The following is a 14,705-nucleotide window of genomic DNA, read 5'->3' on the forward strand; positions in this document are numbered from 1 at the left end:
GGTCCCTTACAAAGTAGTTGTGATAGCTCGTACGGAATGCTCGCTATCGTCCGAAGCGCCTCGAGAAATAAGGGACCAAGACTCAAAGGCTTACTTTGGCCTGCCCGATCATATAGTTTCCGAAGGGAATGAATGGCATTTTGTCCACCTTCTTCCCTCTTCCAGCATTGCTCTATGGCAGAACAAATGTCTTCCATTGCCTGCCACGTTCTCGGACTATACCAGGCATCATCGCCCAAGATGTAATTCCACGCGGAGATGAGCAGAATGTTCTGGCGGTCAAGAGTGTTGATCAACACGACATTATCGATGCTGGGTATCTCGCAGATGGCCACAAAACTGTACTTATCTGCATGAAGTGGAACTGGTCTGAGCACCAGCAAGTGATTTGAAAGTCCTGCCACCGCAAATACCTTATCTGATTTTCGTGCCCATGTGACGGACGTGAGACGTTGCTCTTCCGATGTTGGAGAATAAAGAATGCCGTTTATTATGCCGGGAAGATTCGGTTGATCAACGTTTCTGGTAAAAATGCAGTCCTCCAGTCGCAAGGGTGAAACACCTCTCAGCCAAAGCCCTCCCATTCTATCGAAGCAGAAAGCGCTGGAATCTTCTAGAGAAGTTACAACTCGTAAGTAACGTGTGGTTATCGAGGTGCTTGGTGCATTTTGCTCCTGCAGGTCGGATTCTTGTGACCAGTCAATGACCCAGGAAGGAAGGCTTGACGAGGACCTTGGCTGTAATGTCCCAAACAGGCGACATCTTTCTTTAGGGTGTCGAAGAAGGAAGAATGCCATTACGCCAGTGAGCACCTGCTCCTTGCTTAAGGAATAGTCGGCGATTAGACCAGCATTGTGTGCGCCAGGGAAAAGACCCAGGAGAGCAAAAATCTTGTCCCTTGGATCGGATGCTTCAGAGCGAACTGTGGCGTACATGAGATCGAGTAGCTCCTCTAGATCCCTGTGCCTCCGTTTGAGAACTTGGTGTGCCCAAGGATGCAACTGATATAGCCTCTTATGGCTTCTTTCGGCAGCATCTGGTCTATGCAGACTTCTAACCGTGGCGTCATCTTGTGGGTGAAGGAAATCCTGCCATCTGCTCCCTCTTGATCCAAACAGGATGTGTTTTTCTTGGGCTGATGCAACTTCTTGGATGACCCAGACCCTCGCGAAGTAAGGCTGGCCGCTGATGTCTGTTGTAGGATGTAACGTGTTTCCATTGTTTTCGTACTTCCAAGGGGAGTGTGGCGCTGGGTTGAGATCTGCGGGATCTTCGCCCAAGTACACCAGAACCCTGGCTGCAGTTGCGTATATGTTCTGCATTATGCCGACTTGGTGGGATCTCTCGCGTGTGTCGTCTTGGTTGATGCAGATGGCGTCGACCCAGAGATCCCTGCTCCAGCTAGGAGATCGAAGACGACGAAGGGCGTTCGCACAGTTTCCAGTGATAGCAAGACTGTCACAACGATCCCCTATGTAAATGCATTGGAACTTTCGTGTGTCTCCGTTCAGGTCGGACCAGGTATATGACAGCGCTTCGTAATCTGGCTTGGAGGCCAAGTTCACAACCTTGAGGTCGCCTCGGAGAGGATCATGAAATTTACCAGGAAGTAACCGAAGTAGGCGTATTCTTTTGGCGTATAGAGTGTCATATGATTTCCGGTCATTCAATGAGGATGGCGTATCTTTCTGGGCGTTGACAGCCGAGAAGTTGAGGAGCAAGGTTTCGTCTTCACTCTCCTTTTTTGAGCTTTTAGTTTTCGAACCGGGGGACACATCTTCCGTGCTCTTTGGCAGAACTTTTTGTGCCTCATTGTCTTCAAGAAAAGGCAACGAGGATGGCCAACAAAGCTTATGCTCCGCGGTTGAGGTTGGTAGGGATGGTGGTCCATTAGACTGGGTTGAAATGTCGGGCACTGCAGCTGTGTTCCCACAGCTCAGACACGACGGGAGGTTCAGATCATCCAAGAACATGACATGGGGCCGACGACATTCTGGAGCATGCCAGTTGAACATCGTTGCCGTAGCGGAAAAGAGGTTTCCTGGTAGAACTTTCGGCGAAGCTGCTTGCGGGCTTCTTCAGCGAACTTAACGAGACGGCGAGGGCCAGTGTTGAAAAACGTGATTCGGCAAGATGCTGGTAAAGGTGTTTCTTTTTTTCGAAGAGCGCGAAGTTGTGTTTTTTTCAGAGCACGGAAAGTGAAGATGATTTACGAACGAGGGAAATCTAACTAGACAGGCAGCTCAGCCTCACCGACGCTGTCTTCACTTTGCGAGACAATAGCGTCGCTTTAGCCTGTCATCCAGCTAACTAGCAACGAAGCCACCTGCAACGCCTATTGGTGCATGTTCCTTACTGAGTTCCTGGTCTATGGCGCAGCTACAACTGAGTAGGCTGTGCTCAAACACCAGCCAAGATTCTTCGTCCGTTTAAAATTGAAAGGTAGACTTGAGGACGTCTCTATTGCAAAATAGAAAAAGGCGCCTGGGCCACTCGCTTACACATTACGGCAAAAATATGAAGAAAATCATCGTCGGAGATACACTATATGCGACGCAAACACAGTTGATATTTGTCAATACAGGGCCAGTCGAGCCTGCCCATTGCGGCTGTTAGAATTCGCGGCGCGTCGGGAGATGGGAACCGCAACAGACACGCAGAAGCCTCTCTCTCTCTTTCAGGTTCTCGATGCAACTTAGCAGCGGGAAGGATATCAGCCCAAAAAGAATAGCATTCAGTCCATAAGACTATTATTTCTAGCCCATAGATCCTCGTCTAGTTTCGCTCGACCAAATGCAAAGCTCAATCAGAACTCTATGCCTGTCTGGCCTTCAAGCATCTGAGCTCCGCTTCAACATTGAATCCATTTACGTTTCACACCCTATACTTTTCCAATACTTTTGACGATGATGGTTGGTTTCCCTGAGAGATGTCTCAATGCAGCAGTGGCCATTGTTGAGAACCGTGTTGTCCTTGATCATCTAATAGCCTTACTTCTCAGATAATGCGTATTTCTGCGAGCGGTATTGACTTCGAGCGTTGTCTTCTTCGGGATTCAATTATGAGTGGCGCTTCCAAGGGAAGCAAGCCTTGTTCTGTCTCGCGAATCGAGGATTGGTGCCCACAATGAAGTTACTTTTCGAAGCCTTCTTGTCAGTTCGCCGTCATCCGCAGTGGTTGAGAACCCCTTTGGAAGCGAGAGACGTAAGGAACTTTCACTAATTACATTATCGAAATCTTGTCGAGATAGATGAGGCCCTTGTCGAAGGTCTCGAAAAATGTTGCGGATATTACTGTGATCATCCAGGCCCCAACCTTTATCCAAATCTTTGTCCTCATCCGTAGTGGCTGCGTATCTTCGAGTCAAGATCTGTATAGCGCGCGTCTTGTCAGAGACTTGCTGCCCTAAAAGTAGCACGGCAATGTGTTCGGAACCAAGCAGAGGAGTTCTGTGCAATACTTGTTGCAATATGCATCTGACATCGACTCTGAAGGCCCTTCTAATGAGGTTACCGTCATATCGTGTCGATAGAGTTGGGAAGACACGGTTCCATCCGCAATCTACATATAAGCTACTGCCGAAGTGCCATCGCTGAAACCGATGGATATCCTTCCCTATCTCAGGTTGCGTTCCCAGTTCCAGCAGGCTTGCAGAAGAACCGGGACAACAATCTTCGGTATTGTCGTTGAGCCATTTTAGTATCCCGCTACTAGATCCCAGCTTAGCGTTTCTGCCGGCTGGTATAGTCTATATCTTACAATTCGAAGCTCTCTTAATGCTCGGATAGAGGCGAGAATTTGGTCAACCATATCTTTTGTCTGTCGGATGTTATCCTTGTGAGTCACTCTTAGGGTTCCAGTAACATGCCCGGACAAGTTCCCATGGCTTCTCCTCGCTAGAGTCCTTTTGGTCCTAAGTATAAAAGCTCTGGTCCACTGGCTCATAGTCACTTTCCATGCCTTTTTGATGGTTTCACAGACCCTCTTCAGTTCAGCCCAGAATTCTGGCATTAACCATACGGGCACCATGCTGGTGTGCAAAAGTGGTTGGTTCGAAACCGCAAACAAGGCTATGACTCGATCATCAATCAGATCAAGGTACTTAGCTCAAGGGTCAACCTGCTTCTGATGGAATATGCCTACTAACGGATGGAGGTTCGGAAGTGCCACAGGCCGAAGTAGCATGAGGTGTTCAGGAAATGCCGGAGAGTAGAAAACCTAGTCAGTCTTTAGAAAAGGGTGTATCGACGGAAAAGAAGGTTCCAGTCTCTCATTTTCCATTGCTGTATAGAACCTGACATCTTGAATGAGCCCTGGGGCGTCAGGTACTACAAGTCCACTGGAGGTGTGGTAGTCGAGAGCGAATACTGGATCCCCGCTCAGGACAAGTATACCAGCTCGATTGAATCGAATTTTAGTACGCTTTTCATCACGGTTGTCTTCTTGATATCAGATCTCATTGGTATTGGGTGACCTAGTTGGTAATGCGAAGTTATGTATGACGCTATTTTGAGTTAAGGACCAGTCAATGGCCCAAGATGGAAGGTTGGGTATGAAGATTGGTTTTACCCTAGAAAATATTTACCAACCAAATGGTGGGACCTCGGCGAGAAAGAAAGCCGTAATACCCGCAAAGATCTGATCTTGGTCAAGAGAATAGTCTGCAACTAAACCAACCTAACGAAACAATCGAACATAAGTATTTATTATACCAATAATTCCATCAAGCTGCACTAAGACTTGTGATGTCGCCCAATATTTCGGCGTGTTAACAAACAGCAAGCCTCTGTGGACTCGGAGAGATAATACTGGATCGAAGCCCATTAAAAATCTTGTTGTACGTCGCTTCCAGATTTATTAGGCACTGTGGTTTCGTTTTACTAGTGGAACTATTCGAAATAGGGGTAAGTCCAAAATTAAGATTGGGGCATCTTCAGCAAGGAAGAACCTCGATGTCAGCTGCTTACAATTATGTTTCAGTATGAGCTGGTAAAACAGACCACGTTGTTCGTGGTACTCAATGTAGGATATTCTGATACATTAGAGAGCAAGATTCCAAGATACCGGTTCCAAGCCGTATATCCATGTTGCTGCCTACCAGTCAAACTACGCAAATTTTCTCCCATCTCTTGTGACCATGAAAGATCATATCTGGTATGCTTTCAAGAGCATAATACTCTTTAGTGAAATTTCGCGTGATTGGGAGTAGTATTCTCTTCGTCCCTTCTGCAAGATCGAGCAGCGGCCCCCATTTTTCTCGTTTTCCTATGAAGTCGAATGCATCATCCCACCCCCTGGAATCCAGCCTCCACAGAGATTCCATTTTAAAGAACTTGGATCTCTCGTTATGATTTTGAGTCTCGATGGTTAAGAGCTCCCATGTACGGATGAGGTCGCTTGCCCAGCTTGGCTTTTGTGATCCCATATAGTCTTCGGAGCTGCAAGGGTGTAGCTCCACGCTATTCTGAAGCCAGTGCATGATCTGAGAAGACTCGGCGCCTCGGTCAGGATCTAGTTCTGTCTTTCTATGGCTTGAAGCGATGATTCTGAGTGCCTTTAGTTTGTCATCCAGTCTTTGCTTGACGAGCGAATCGATAAACGCTGGCGAAGATGGACTGGCCGTGGTCTCGAGTCTTAAGGTCATACCGGAACACCAACCAAGCTTCTGTAGAACTTGAGCAATATGTTCTCCGTGTAGATATTCAGGGTGCCACGGTAATTTGCGGCGATGTTCATCGGTTGGGGATAGTGACACTGGCTCCTCCAACGGCATAGCGAAACTTTCTGTCTCGCCCCAATCCCAACAAGCCTGCACCATTGTCTCGGAAATCAAATCTTTCACTGTGTCACTTTGGTATGGTTCTATATCGGTACCTTCAGGGGGATATCTGGCAAAAAAGCGTAGTCACAGTCCACTAGCCGCCAGGGTACCCTAATCCTAGCATCTCTCACTTGGCCTTGAACTTGTTGACTGAGAAGCTGAAGTGGGCTAGCCGTTAGCCCCTTTGTATGATTGTCAATCGAGAGTATTTCGGCAGCACGCGTCTCGATAATCATGAGACGTCCCCACAACTCTCTGAGTTTTTTGCGTTTGTTTAGTTTTTCAGGATCCTCGAGATCCTCGAGATCTTGGAGATCCTCGAGATCCTCGAGCCATTTGAGATCCTCGAGATCTTCGAGGTTCTCAACCTCCCCAGGTTCCCAGAGTTCCTCTGGTTCAACCACTGACGCGTGACTTAGAATCTGTTCCAACTCGGGCGATATAATCGTCATATGTCTTTTTGATTTCAGAAATTTTGGCCAAATATTTCGAGAATAGCCAAATTTCTTCCGAAATTGCATCAAGTCGCTCATAAAAATTCGGATACCGCACTCCAGCCTCCAGAATTCCATTATGCTGTCACAGATATTTTCGACTCTCACCCACGTCAGTCGAGAATACAAAGAGTCGCCATTCAAAATATAGTTCCAAGCCGAGATCAGGAGAAGTTGTTGTCTATTGAGAGTGAAGTTCATTCCAGAGATAAAGCGACACTTGGGCTGTTCACAGATGGCGACGAAGTTGTATTTGTTTGTCGCTTCTGCTGTTGGTCGGAGAATCATCAGGTGATACGGAAGCCCTGCTACAGCAACAATCTTATCTCCATCTCGAGCCCAAGTCATGCGTGTAAGATTTAGCTCTTTCGGCTTAGGAGGTGGATTGTTAAAGTAAGCTATGCCCCTTATTACACCGGGCGGTTCGAAGGGAGTGGCAGAAGTGCTTAAAAAGCAGTCTTTGAGATCCCAGAGTGAGACGACTAGCAACAATAGCTCCCCGCCCTTATTGAACCGGAAAGTGCTGGATTCCCTAGGTCTTAGGTCGTACCAAGTGGTTTCCGGAGGGGTTGATGCCTTCGGCCAGTCAGTGTGCTCTGACCAGTCAATTGCCCAGGAAGGCAGGTTTGACAATGCCCTCGGTCGTCTCGTCGCCAGAACTCGCCATCTTTCTGGGTGATGTCGGTGAAGAAGAAACGCTGTTACACCGCTGAATACTTGCTCCCGGCTTAGGGAGTAGTCTGCAACCAGACCTAAAGTTTGAGCGTCGGTGAAAAGGCCCAGGAGGGCAAAAATCTTATCCCGGGGATCTGATGCCTCAGACTGAGTTGTTGCATACAGAAGTTGAATAAGCTCATCTAGGTCTCTGTGTTGTCGTATGTTGACCTGGCATAACCAGGGATACAACTGATGTAGCCTCTTGGTATTGTGAGCATATTCCCAATCACTGTTAGGCAGGCTATTGTCGACTTTTTTATCCACGCTACGAACTCTCTGAATGAAGTAGTCTTGCCATTTGATTCCTCTTGACCCGAATAGGATGTGCTTTTCGTGGGCTGTTGCAACTTCTTGGATAACCCATATCCTAGAGAAGTAAGACTGATTGCTGACGTCTGTTCGAGGCTGTAGTGTATTTCCGTTGTTCTCGTATTTCCAAGGAGTTAGTGGTAATGGATTAGGATCTTTAGGATCCTCGCCCAAATACACAAGGGTCCTAGTTGCAGTTGCATATATATACTGCATTATTCCGACTTGGTGTGACCTCTCGTGCGTGTTGTTTTGATCAATGCAGATAGCGTCGACCCATATGTCCCTAGTCCATCTAGGTGACCGAAGGCGACGAAGGGCATTGGAACAATTGACAGTGATGTTCAAAATGTCCCAACGCTTCCCCAAGAAGATCAGTTGAGACCTTGATGTATCACCCGACTGGTCAGCCCAGGTGTACGACAAGGCCTCATACTCTGGCTTGGTTGCCAAGTCCCTGGTCAGCAGCTCACCCCTGATGGGCTCGCCGTACGCTCCAGGAAGCAATCGAAGTATTCGGATCTTTCGTGCGACAAGAGGCTTGTATAAAGACGCCGTGGTGACCTCTGCACAATTACCAGAGTTTGTCGGAGCAGAATTGGATGAGAGTGATTGGTATTGATTGGCAGTGTGTGTGGAAGAACTGAGTTCTCCCATAGGCAACTCACTCTTGCCATCGATATGAGTAGCATTGTTGTCCTCCACGAATGGCAGCGAAGACGGCCAGCATAGTTCGAATTTTGCCTGTGATGGTGGCTTGGACAACGACCCATCCAGTTTCGCATTTGCACCTTCGTCCACCGAAGCGGTCTCCCCGCACGATTGGCAGTACGGGATGTTGAGGTCATGAAGAAAGACGACATCAGGGTTTCGACAAGTCGACTCGTGCCAGTTGAACATTGTGCAGTTGCGATGGGGACGAGGGCGAGATACTCGGGTTGATGGTGTGTTCAACAAAGGTAATGTAGAGATATTTCATGAAACCCAATAATCCAGAGCAGGGAGATTGACGATGTTCGTCATGTTCATAGATAACAGAGGAATATCAGGAAAAAGGAGAGAAAAGATGGTGAAACCAGATCAGGCTGGCCGATGCCTCTTCACCACGTGTACAAACTAAGCCACTGCGGAGGCCTTCGATGTGCCCAATGGGTGAGTCTGGCAGCTGCGGTGCCCATTGGTTCAGCGACCGATGCGTGAGCATGGCGCAGCTCTTGTTGCACATGCTGTGCTCGCTGAATGCTCCACGGCCAGTCATTGGGCGAACGCCGGCAAGGCAGAATTCGTGGCGGCGTATCTGAGTTCGTCAGGAATTCCTGAGAGGGCCCCCAACTTGAAAAGGAGAAGAGCCGTAACGGGGCGCTTAGACAGATAGGTGAACGAAAAGAAACATAGACACCGATGACAGGGTTTGATGCGAATGCTCATACATGGTAGCGTAGGGCCAGGCCGGACGTGCCCAATCATGATGAAGAGCCTCAGCTGCTTGGAACAATGTCAATTACGATAGACAGTTAGGAACCTTTCCTCTCTATTCAATGCAAGCAAGGCGCCCCAAGGATTTCAAGACCGACGAGAATCCCCTCCCGCCCATAAGGTTTTTTATTATTCTAACATACAACTCTTCGCCTAGTTTCGCTCAAGCAAACCCAAAGCCCTGCGCATTTTCCAATGCCATAGCAAGCCTCTCTCTCAGGACGTCCTTGTCTTTGTACTCCGGCAGCAGAAGCGTGCCGTAACATGTGTATGCAGTGGGCAGATGCCCACCCTCGCCTTCCTCTTCGCCATTTCTCTGTACGACGAACTGCAGGTTCTTCATGCCTCCCACGGGCACACGGTCCGAGGCCGTCACGAACTCCAAGAGGCGTCTCTTCATTTTTTCGTCGTAGCGCTTGACTATCGACCAGAAGTCGCGGACACCGCGGTGACTGGCGTCCCAGCCGACGTATCTCGTGTATCTTCGAAGCTCAGATATGTCGATCTCCTGCACACCCTCAACGAGCGATTGGAGAAGTGGAGGCGTCAAAAGTTGAAGTGCCTTGGGGTGCAGGCAAGCCCGGAAACCGCGCTTGAACGCCTCGTACTGTGGGCGAACGGAAACGTCTGTGAGGTACTTGATGTAATCACTCACATACGCGTTCCTGTTCTCGTTGGTTACGAGCGGAGCGTCCTCGGGATTCTCGTCTACTAGTGACTTGCCTGCCGCGGGTTCGAATTGTGGCCAGCTGCGAGCCTGGTCGTTCATTTCACGAGAAACCGGCTGGCCAAACATCGAAATCGAAAACTCGTATGTGCGTGCAAAAACGTCTTCCACCAATCCCTGCCTCTCGTCCCACTCGAGAAGCGTCGTCAGGCCCATAGCGAGGTCTGGCCACCCGTCGGCGATGTGATGCAACTCGTCTACAGGCTCACCCAGGAGTTTGCGGTAGAGTGCCTTCGGGAAAGTGATGGGCAACGTTAGGCCGTTGTAGACGGCCAGCGACACCAGAAGACCAAGGATCTCGAACTTCCATGCTGGCACGACGGATCCAGGAACGAACCAAGCCATACGAGTTCGGTCATCCACCGTAAAAGCGCCATAGTCTGGGTTGAGACACTCAGCGACGGCAAGTCGGAAAAATTCCTGTTGGACTCCGCCCGAATCGAAACCTTCTTCTCCGGCATCTTCACCAAGGTGGATTTTCAATGGTCGGTGTAGTTCCCGGTCCTCCCGCTGCCAAAGCTGATCGAAGGCGTCCCTTACGACATTTTTACGGCTGATCTCGAGAATCAGATACTTGGAAGACGCCGTTTTCAAAAGATCCTGCAAAACAAGCTTGTGATGGGGATTGGTGATGAGGCCTCCGGGGGCAACAATCGCCTTCATCCGTGTTTGGAGCGAGCTGGATTCCTCGTAGCTTCGGCTCATCTTCGAAAAGTTGATAGATCGGAAATAAGAAACTAGTGTAGATGGGTCAAAGATGAAGGGGAAGTCGAGCAGATGCTTCTTCTGCTTAGATGACATGTGGCTAAGCCAGGCGACAGGCATGTTGATCGAGTCTAGCCTCTCTGCGAAATAGTCCACGCGGAATTGGACGTCTCCCAGAAGCAGGTCCTGCCGTTTCTCGTCTGTAGCATATTAGTTAGAATGGCCCAAGAGATAAAGATTTATACACTTGCACATTGCAGCAATCAATGACAGAGCTCCGCCGAAGGAGCCATCGCATGAGATTTCAGGCTGTCCGTCCCACTCCTGAAGCATGACTGTCTTGGCCCAGTCTAAAAGTAGAGTTGAGACCCTTGATTCATGACCAGCCCTTTCAAGCTGTCCCAGCTCGGGGTTGGAAGACGAGTACGAGTTGAGCAAGTCTAGCTGAGAAAGGAGAGGTCGAAGGGCATCCAACTCTTCGTCACCATTCTCGGCACCATCGTCTTGCGCGGCCATGTCCGCAAAACACTTCCGCGCAGAAATGGCAGCAAATAGGCGCCTCGCTAGCCTGAGTGCCATATCGTTCGAGAATGCGTCATCATAAAGAAGGCACAACCAAGCCGGTTGCCGCGCCAGAGCACCGCTACCCGCCAGAGTGAGACCATTTGAGCGGATGCGTGACATATCGAACAGTATTCTAGAGTCTGTTATCAACGGTGCCGCCGCTACCAATGCGTGAAGACATATTGATAGCAAGTGGCCGGCCTCAAGACCGGCGAGAGACCGGTCAGTCCGGCGGAAGACTTTGGTGGTAGGGGAGCGCAACGACTGGAGTGACTTGGGTGCGCCAAAAAGACTACCAGCAGCCATCCACAAGCTGTGAAACACCAGACTGGGCGCCACTCGTGTAAGCCTCAGCATACAGTACCAGATTGTGTGAGAATCAAGCAGTTCATCATCCTTGACGAAGGATGAGACCAGAGTGGCGGGGTCGCTTAAAATGTTGAACAGGCTTTGCTCGATAAACAGCTTCCATTGTCTTCGGAGCCGCTTAGGGTAGGTGCTTCTAGGGCTGTGTTTCCTCTGCATCTTGGGAGCCCGGTCCTTGAGTCCGGAGTACGTGCTGGTAATTTTGGGGGGGTCAAGGAGATGGGATTCTGAGGTGCCGTCATCTTGTAGTATGTCACATACAAGATCAACGACTTCGACGTTGAGGTGTGTCAATGATTGCGGAAGCATGTTATCGGCAATTGAAACGTCGACCGGCTCCTCGCTTTGCTCCTTCTGCTTCGTGTCGCTGATTGGATGATCCGCTTGTGCAAACCGAGTTCCTGATACCCCTTCTTGTGAGCTAGGAATCTCTGCTGGCGGTCTAACGTTGCGAAGACTCGTCTTTGGTGGTGACTCTGGCTCCTGAACAATCGTCACCGAGTGATTTTGCGGCGGCACATTGTCAAAAAAAGAGGGTGTCGATGGTATTTCAGGGATGGCGTAAGGGTTAACGTGTGGTGTTTTGGATGGCCTCTGCGGCTTTTCGTGGGACGTTCTGGGAGAAGCCAACCCTGATGTCACATCCTCGGGCAATGATGAGGTTGGGTATGGCTCGATGGAGAGCTTCCTTGTCGGCTTCGAGTTGGCCCTCACTCTAGCGCTTGAGCTCCTCTTAGGCTTGCTTGGCCTTGAGTTAGGCATCGTCGAACTTGAACCATGCAGCTTTTGGGAAGCCTGGTCCAGAACAGCGTCCGGCCCATGGTCCGTCATCGGCTGGGGTACTTCGCTCGAGGTTTTGTCGGCATATATGACGGGGGGTATTGATTGCATGGGTGTTGACTGGCCTGACGGCTTTTGTGATCTTTGGGTTTCCTCCCTCGGGGGGCTTTGCGTCGCATCGGCCTCTAGAGCCGCAACCTTCTCAGACATGGCATCCAGGCCAGCTGGAGTTAGCCATTCCAGCATCTTGAAGGCGACAGTCCCGAAGACGTTGGCGGCGAACGAGCGATAGTCCTTGCTGATGGGCCTTTCAGCGACTTTAAAAGCGGCTTTGGCGGCGCCCGTTGTCGAATCGAAATGCGATCGCTCCTTGGAGGGAGAGGCTGGTCGACGTGCCGTTTCCTCAGCATCGGATATGGCCTTTTGAGAACCACCGTCTTCGCCATTTAATCTGCTAGCCGTGCCTGATTTCCGCCGCCTTGGATCCTTCGGTGCAGCGGAACGCTTCGAGAATGGGTCGCTAAAGGCCGGAGCGGCGGGGTTCGGCGAGAATATGAGCGAGTTCAGCGCGGCCGGAGTCTCTTTCGGGGGCTTGAGGTAGGGACAGAGCCCGGTCTCCGGGTTGTCTTGGCTAGCCAGGTAGACAGCCAAGGTCCTTGCACTGGTGGTGTTGTATCTCCGTACTGGGGCCTTGCCGGCGAGGCGCTTGCGACAGGAGAAACAGGTCGCGGTCGTACACGACTTGGAGTCGCATCCGTATCGCAGCTGGAGGATGTATCTGAGTCGAGGCATGTTAGCTCCGATGACACTGAATCAAGGTCCCAAGGTGTATGGGGACGCACATCTCGACGAGGATTTGAAAGTTGTGACGGCGACTGGCTCGGTGGATGGCGTAGACGCGCTTCGGGTTCTCGATGGTCTGGACCATGTCCTTCAGCTCGGGCGGCGCATCGGGAGGCAGGCGCGCAAACGGGGCGTCTTCCCAGAGCGCAGCCAGGAGATCAGCATCGAGGCTGGTCTCGGGCTGAGGTCCCTTTTCAGGGCGGCGGATATCTCGAGTCATGTCATTCGGGTCGTAGGCGCTCTGGGGGTATCTGATGCTCAAGTTGGATAGCTCTTGGCGATGGAGAGGAGCAGATGCGGCAGGGAGCGGTTAGCGAGGAGGGCAGGAAACCGAAGGAATCAGGAGAAGCTGAAGCGCAGGGGCCACTGTTGTCGTCGGTAAGGTGTAGTGGTACAAAAGATATTACAACCACCAAGCGACAGCTGGGGCAAGCAGAGAAACGTTGACGATGAATGAGCAACCTTGGGTCGATGACGGGTGGGTAGGCAGGGAAAGCGGGTGGATTACGGGCTGCGTACGCAGTAGTGTCGTCTGCGCTGGGGGAGCAACTGGGCACCGTATGGCCACGCCACGAGGCTCGGCGATGACACCGTGCGGTTAGGACTCGACGGGGCACGGTTCCTGGGGTCTTTCTAGAAGAGTGGATCCGGAAAGACGGGAGCAGGCAATCAGGACATGGAACATTCCGCAGAGGGTCCGAATTTAGCATGCGAATTCCACCCCGACTTCAGTCAGAGCGGCGTTAGGGCCAAAAAGGACGAACCAGGGACCATGGTTTCTGACATCAGCCGCATCATTGCCGCCTTCGATCGAGGACGGGACCAACGTCCAGGCGCCAGCCAGCCAGCCCAGGCCCGGCGTGGTCGGCGGTATTTGCCTCCGACCTTTTTCGACCCAACTGCCGCCACTGCCCGCCCTCCGCAACCCCCCCTCCTCTCTATCCATCCTGATCTGGCAATCAGTCATCATGCAGTCCCTTGATGATTTTTGCCGTTCGGAGGGGTTCCTCGATATAGTTTCAGCGTCAACCACTCGCCGGCCAAGCTGTTACCTTGTTACAAAAAACCCAAACAACCAGATGGTAAGTATGAGCCAATCTTGACATGTGCCGTGGGAAAATTAGTCAAAGACCACTCTTGGCCACCTGCGTCAGACAAGGTCCCAGTGTTGTGTCGACCGTCTGTCTGTACTGTATTATTCATCGAGACATGCCCAAAGCAAGACCTGCATGTTGATGCGCAAAGACCAAGCGCCTGCGCCTCCAAAACCACACAGAACAAGTTAGACTTTGCTGGATAAGGTACGGCACCTTATCTCCAAACGGTGGCAGGCACACGACCATGATTTGCCTCCTCCTCATCTTCCTAGGTACTCATCTCATTTCTTGATATGTCAGCCGGACCAACCCAGAAAGAAGGAGGCAGAACCCCCCCATCCCCGATACAATAAAAAAAGGATCGCCCATTCTTCGCAGGTCCGGTGCTTCGGGAAGAAGGCCCTGCCCCCACTTAGCAGGGCAGCAACTGCCAGGAACACGCTAAAGGCTCAAGCCTGTCAGTGGCACAACTTTTCACGACAGGCTCAGGACAGGCCCAACCCAAGGGCTCTACACTGCAAGTGACGTGCCTATCACGTCCCTCCAAACCCCCGCCTAACCCACTAAAGCCCTTGCGAATTTTCCCATTCCCTTTTAAAATCATTTTCCCCTCCATCCGCCTGACTTTGACGCACCTGCACCGCCGGGACGCTCATCTTTTGCCTCCCTTCTTCCTTTTCTATCGCGCACCCGCCAAATTCACGTTTGCGCGCAACTTGACTCCCTACTCCAAAGGATCCTTCACATAGGCGAGCAAACACCAGAACAAACACAAAAAGCAGACCACGCCTTTCGCACACGACATT

The 14,705-nt window shown here is 50.8% G+C and overlaps 2 protein-coding genes across 2 annotated transcripts; both read right to left on the minus strand.

Annotated features, from left to right (window-relative positions):
• Positions 1–8,980: 8,980 nt before the first annotated feature.
• On the minus strand, positions 8,981–10,369 carry ColSpa_06656 (ubiquitin-related modifier 1; the record flags this gene model as incomplete). Its single annotated transcript, XM_049272868.1, has 1 exon — positions 8,981–10,369. The coding sequence occupies one exon, from the start codon at positions 10,367–10,369 to the stop codon at positions 8,981–8,983; it is 1,389 nt and encodes a 462-aa protein (XP_049128825.1).
• Positions 10,370–10,459: 90 nt separating this feature from the next.
• ColSpa_06657 (uncharacterized protein) lies at positions 10,460–13,022 on the minus strand (the record flags this gene model as incomplete). Its single annotated transcript, XM_049272869.1, has 2 exons — positions 10,460–12,737; positions 12,802–13,022. 2 exons carry the CDS (start codon positions 13,020–13,022, stop codon positions 10,460–10,462), a joined length of 2,499 nt encoding a protein of 832 aa, XP_049128826.1.
• Positions 13,023–14,705: the final 1,683 nt, after the last annotated feature.

Source organism: Colletotrichum spaethianum, assembly GCF_022836535.1.
Source record: "Colletotrichum spaethianum MAFF 239500 DNA, contig16, whole genome shotgun sequence".
Classification (NCBI taxonomy): domain Eukaryota; kingdom Fungi; phylum Ascomycota; class Sordariomycetes; order Glomerellales; family Glomerellaceae; genus Colletotrichum; species Colletotrichum spaethianum.